At 41.0% G+C, this 6,502-nt stretch overlaps 1 protein-coding gene across 1 annotated transcript; it reads left to right on the top strand.

Annotated features, from left to right (window-relative positions):
• Positions 1-2,562: 2,562 nt before the first annotated feature.
• On the top strand, positions 2,563-6,285 carry LOC119721555 (serum paraoxonase/arylesterase 2-like). Its single transcript, XM_038191635.1, has 8 exons — positions 2,563-2,647; positions 2,820-2,875; positions 3,417-3,594; positions 4,109-4,232; positions 4,499-4,687; positions 4,916-4,997; positions 5,197-5,331; positions 5,597-6,285. The coding sequence occupies exons 1-8, from the start codon at positions 2,563-2,565 to the stop codon at positions 5,765-5,767; spliced, it is 1,020 nt and encodes a 339-aa protein (XP_038047563.1). The 3' UTR covers positions 5,768-6,285.
• Positions 6,286-6,502: the final 217 nt, after the last annotated feature.

The following is a 6,502-nucleotide window of genomic DNA, read 5'->3' as shown; positions in this document are numbered from 1 at the left end:
TTATTCTGGTGAATATTCAGTCCAAAGAGACGACAAATCATCAGGTTGTTTTCGAATTATACGCGTACGGCACGCATAACGCATCACGGCAGTGGATGTGGTCGACCGTGTCCAGAACTAATGTTGTACGGTTAGCAGCGTCGCGGGCCCCGGTCAAGTTCCTTGCGTTGCCTGGTGCTTTTTATGTATACGTTCGCCACAAAATATTAGTCCTCTTCTCTTTTCTTTCCTTGTGCATTTTAACCCTTGTTTTAACATCCTGAAACGATAATTACGAATTTACTTGAAAGTTGAATTTCGAAATTGTTAACTTTATTGTTTACCAAAAAAAGCTCTTGCCGTACAAAATGTACAGTGCATGATCAGCGCTCTATCCGTTAATTTGGCTGAAATCCGATCTCGTGTTTTCGCACGGTACCCTTCGGACAAACTGCATGGCTACGGAGGATTCTTATTCCTCCATGCTGACACCCGGACGGGAAAGCTGGAAATTTATTGCAAACAAAATGTGGTGTGATTACCAGCGACTGACACAATTATAGGCATATAGGTTTGCCTTGGCCTAGTGCGTTCGCTACCCGTACACGTATCAGCAACGAATTATTTTGAAATTCCAACACCGTTTACCGGTGTCATAATCTACGCTCCCAGCGGCCGGGCAAGCGGCAGTACACCCGTGAATTTCCAGCCAGCTTTACATAGCGCGTGTCACGGTGATGCGATGTGCATGTTGATGAAACGCAGACATTTCTTACTATGGTTGGCTGTGGGGCAAACACAAAAGAATGATCCCCGATCTATAATAAAATTATGTGTATCTATCAAAACACTAAATAATCAATAGAAAGTACCAAAAAAGTCAATGGAGATATCTTCCTATTAATTTCTGAACTTGCCCATAAGAATTTCGGGGGTAAAAGCTGTTGCCAACTACGGTTGAACTTATGGAGCATGTGGCTGCCCATACGAAAGGTCGCTCAGTGTAATTGTAAACAAAGTCATGTCGTTGCACGGAGTGATTTGCAAAAAGTTTCGCTGGAACTACATGAACTACGCTGCATTGGGAGTCCTGTTTATTACGTCACGATTTACTATGTTTTGTTTGCTGCCCCCAACGACGACTTTTACACAAATTGCACGTTCGGGTCGAAACAGGACCTGAAAAACAGCTCTCAAAAGTACATTTTGTATTCATTTCATGACAGAAACAACAGTCGTTTTTATTTCATCACACCTTAGGCTACATATACCCGAAAAATGACGGAAATGTCTTCGAGCATTCCACAACCTCTTTAACAGTGTTACCAAACAAACCTGTAAAAACAAATTCTCGTTTCCTCTTTTTTTCTTTTCAACACGGTTCGAACCCCCCCCTCCCCCACCCAGCTGGACCCCCCCCCGCTCTGACACCCCCAGCTCTCCATGTTCATTGGGTGATGTAAATCAAATTAGGTTTTGCCCTTCACCGGCGTATTAACAGTGTACACTCAGTGTGTTTACCTCCCGATTAAAAAGTTGGAAAATATCACTCGGATGGGACTCTAATCCACGACCTCCTGCTTTACACTTTACCACCGAGCTAACAGGATCGGTTGGTTGGTTGGTTGGTTCGAATCAGATGTAGGCCTACATAGCAGCGGGTACCGCATAGAAGATGATTTTTTTGGGGGGTGGGGGTTAGCAGAAGAGTTATCCGTGATGGAATAAAACCCATTTGAAGATGTCCGTGGGGTTTGTCCACTTGTTGAACTTGTTTTGATTGTATGAAAAAAAAACTTTGTGAAAAGGTTAAGGATCGAAGTCCAACACGAGTCCTGTGTGTGTGCAAACTTGGGATTGTACATTCACCACAATATAAGTGTCATGGTTGCTAATATGTCTACCGGCTATATCATGGTTAAGTCTTTGTCGACTGACTGAAGCAATATGTTTCATTGCAACTGAGTCAACATTGCCTCGACAAGATACATTATGCTGGTTAGGTTAATCCAGTGAGTTTTAAACCAACAAATTTAGCTGTGTACAAGGTCTATCGGCAGAAAGCATATTAAAGATGGCTGGAGTTTTGCTAAAAGCTACACTTTTTCTTGTATTCGTCGTCTGCCTGCGGTTCGGTATCAAAACCGCGTGAGTATTTTTATACCGTGTGATTTTTTTTATGCCGAGATTTCATGCGTTTGGACGGGATCGAATAAAATTTGTAGGGACCTCAGTTAGCCAACTGTCTTAAAAGGGTAAGTTTGAGTGATTGAAGAATAGATTTTGCGTAGTATAATCAATAGACAATGGAATGAGACATATCAATCATGTTTTGCTTTTTTTTTTTAGTTTGTATACCATATAACTTGAAACGCCATGATGTTGGGTATCGGTATTTAGGCCTTCCAACACGTCCAAGTGCTTGAAAATTGGGTTTGATTTAGTCTCCTTGTCATTGGACAGCACTGAACCATACAAATTGAATTTAAACGAAAGATTACTGTTTATGTAGATATTTTGGAAGTTGGGCATTTGCTCCGTTGTCTTTTATTTTTTTGGACAACTTAACAAGTCTGTGTAGTCATGTTTCTTCGCAGGTTAATGCTGGGCGTGCATAGGCACTCGTTCAACCACACGCCAGGACCTTGCCGTGTTGTGCCCGGAATTGGTAAGCATAATAAGACCTTATCGCCAAAGGAACTTTGATCAGAGAGATAATGGTGTGCAACTTTGAATAAAAGGAAAAGAAAATCTGACATATAAAAATCACGAACAAAACAAAACTCTAACATACTGTAGAATATAACTGGACAACTGTGTTTTTGAATTGAATCATTCAGATATTGGGTCTGAGGATATCACAGTCACATCGTCAGGACTGGCCTTCATCTCTTCCGTAAGTACAACATTGTCTTGCAATTTCATGATAACATGGCGGTCCTTCAATTGCAATACACCCGAACTTCGCATGGCTTACATCCCAGCAGGAAGACACGATTCCAAAAAAAAATAAAATAGAAACTAGGTGTATGACGTAAGAGAAGGATATACATGTAGCTGATCTTGTTTTCTCATGTGCTGTTATGCTTCAGGCTCTTTCGAAGACTCTAAAAGTCGCAAATCAGTGCATAACCTCAAAAGTGCTTGCGCCGATCGGATCACATTTTATTTCTTTCAACAGTGTCAACACTCATACCTAGATTGAGAGATTCTTTTAGGGTGTGTAAATGAAGTGCCCATGAAACATGCGCGGCTCGGCGGCTCTTGCACCCTAAAACGGCAATAAATTGAAAACGAGGTGTACCTAAAAATGAAATCTGTTATGCCGAACCATGCACTCCTCTATTACCGTTACTACGCACGCGCGCATACTGTTGTTTTTCTCCCTTAATGATTTACATGGTCACTCTGCAAGTTTAACTAAAAACTTTTTCCAGGGGCTCAAGTATTCCCCAGCGGATTGGGAAACAGAATCTGAGAGACAGAGTCGCATCTTCACATTTGACTTCAACCATCCTGAACGGAACGTGAGTGAAGTCAGCATCAAAGGAGAATCGTTTGACAAAGAGGGCGTCAACTACTTCGGATTGAGTATTTGGGAAGATGAGAACACAGGTATAGTGTACATGTTATTAAAAAGAAACCCGCAGTCTTACATTTCGGTACATCTGTGGCATGGAATGTAACAATTAAGACTTCTTGCCATCATCTGCCCTTTTAAGCCTTTTTTCATCCTTCTTTTTTTATCTAACAGTCAACCCTCGTTTATTTTATAGTACATTTTGTACATGAACAATACTTTGCTATAGCCCTACTATGTATTTTCGGACCTTCAGATGTAAAAAGCAGACCTAGCCTGGTTCCCGGACAAAAACGATTGTGACTACTATATTCTGTCCGTTTATGCGCTCGTCTGAATGCGACGGTTACCTGACCTAGAGGAAAGTAAGGCTCAGGGAACCAGACTAGTGTAGACCCATGGCGCTCTGTATCGAAGAAAAATGGGAACTGTCGTCACCACCTCCCATTTTCCTTGCACCCAAACCCGAGATGTTCTTTTCCTTGAAAGACTACGAATTCAAAACCCTCTCTTACCGCAACACTTCATGCTCTGGTCACATTTCACCAGGTAAAGTAACACTCTTCGTCGTCAACCGGGCAAAGACAAAGTCATCAGTTGAGTTATTTGACTACGGGCAGGAAACCAACACACTGGTGCATAAGGAGACGGTTACCAGTGAAAATATATACAGGTAAAACATTGTCCACTTTGGTATTGAACGGTCGATTACGTATACTGAGGAATGGCCAGGCAGGCAACGCTTAGGGTGCAGTGCTAATAAAAAAATTAGAAGGAATGGCGAAACCAAATATCTAAAAAATTCCCCAACAAAAACTTCCACCGTCCATGACATTATGTAACTATTCAATTGCTGTATATGCTTTTGGGCTATTATCTATATGTTATTCTAAAATTTTGCATCACCTGCTGAAACAATGAATCTTCATTTTCCCAAAGCCCAAACAATGTCGTGGCAGTAAGCACCAGGAGCTTTTATGTGACAAATGACTCAAAATACAGAAGCATCTTGGAAATATTTTCTCCAATACCGACCGGGACGGTGGCTTACTACGACGGCAAAAAGGCTAGGATTGTGGCTACTGGCTTCACAATGGCCAACGGAATCAACCAATCACCGGACGGCAAGTATGTTGTGAGGGGTGGTTTATTTCTCTACGAGCAATTTTGATTGTCTCAATTTAAACGCAAATTTTAAATGACTTCAGAGTAGCTAATGGTTCCGCCAATCGTCAGTTCTGATTGGTTACATTATTAAATGCGGATTCAGGTTGGTTCAAATAATTGCAAGATGTATTTTAAAGATTATTTTGTTGCAAATACAAATCTATTACTACTAAAAATGTGTTCTCGCAGGTACGTGTACGTGGTTGGGGTCTTTGATGGCGAAATCAGCATTTTTGAGAGAAACAAGGACGGCTCTCTTAGGTTGTTAAAAGTAAGTTTTCAGTGAACCTAAACCTCTTTTGAATTTATAGTTAATGAATGAGCAATAACAAAACACAGCTGAAAGATAACTGCTGAGTACAGACAAGGGAGTTTTTATTTGTATGCCCATGTTTTTGGTACTTTTAGACAGATCTCAACCGCTATCACAACAATTTACTTCTCAACTAGATTTGTTCACAATTATACAGAAAATGGACATGCACACAACGGCCGATAACATCGACGTGGACAGAGCCACTGGTGACCTGTGGCTTGGTTGTCACCTCCAGCCGTACAAAGCGATCTTCGGTGGCGAACACAGCCACAACAGGGGCACTTCACAGGTAGAGAACCTTTAATACTTGAGGATTGGATATCAGAGACTACCCCAAGTCTTTGTTCTGAGACACTCAAATGTTCTCTGCTGTTGGAGCGCCCAAATTTCACATCTCACTGCACATTTTATGGCACAATTCCGAAACTTTTTTCCATCGGTCTTAGCGGCCGAAGTTTCGTAAATCATCACTAATAAAGTATCATTTTTAAAAAGGTTAATGATGAAAACCTCGACTGTAGTTTTCTATTTTACATTTGTTCTCTTCCTCATAGGTTCTGAAGGTAACCTTTGACAAGGACCTGAATGCGGACGTAAGAGAAGTGTTAATAGATGACGGGCAGTTACTAGCGAGCGGTTCTAGCGTGGCTTGTACCTACGGCCAGCAAATGCTGGTTGGGACAGTCAGGGAAAAGATGTTATACTGTCAGTTATTGGCATACTGAGCTTGTTACCAATATTGTTACCCAGCCAACAATATGAGTCGCATGTCGCCAGAACATGAGCCTTTTAACAGAATCTTACACGATGAAATAAATCGGAACAGTCAACCTTTCTATCCACATAACATCCCTCTGCTAATATTGAAATGTTGAACGGAGTGAATAATGAAAATGAGCAATTTATGTGTTTCATACTGCATAAGAAAGCTATGAGAAAAAATACTCTAAGTCTCATTTCGTATGAACTGTTCACAGTTTTATGCCTGGGCGTCGGGGTCCCGTTGCAGATCATTTCATTTAAATCGGCATTACAGCTGAAGGTTTTTGAAATGTGTTTACAGAAAGATATACATGTAGTTGAACATAATTTCATTGCGTTTTATAATTTGAAGACGGGTGACATTTTAAATCCGTTGTGTTACTGGTATAGGGTCCTCGCTTCTATCCCTGTCCGATCTGGCCCCTGGAGGGTGCTGCTTGTAATCTTGCTCATCGCTTTCGAAATAATCTTGTCAAGAAAACGCAAAATTTTTGTCGGCAAGTTGCTCCTTATCATAACCAAAGTAAGTTCATTAGGCCAAGAAAAAAAGTTGATCGCCCGGGATTTTTTTCAAAAAGAGGACGATAAGGGCCTTTTTAATGTTAATTTTTTATTTTGTTCCAAGATGGCCGCCAAGTGTTTAAATTCAAAATGGCCGCCATCTTCAGTTCAAAATGACCGCCAGTTTTTAATTAGAT

Source organism: Patiria miniata, unplaced genomic scaffold, assembly GCF_015706575.1.
Source record: "Patiria miniata isolate m_02_andy unplaced genomic scaffold, ASM1570657v1 HiC_scaffold_13, whole genome shotgun sequence".
In the NCBI taxonomy this organism is placed as follows: domain Eukaryota; kingdom Metazoa; phylum Echinodermata; class Asteroidea; order Valvatida; family Asterinidae; genus Patiria; species Patiria miniata.
Note: the sequence above shows the minus strand (reverse complement) of the source record. Positions and strands in the feature narration are given on the sequence as shown.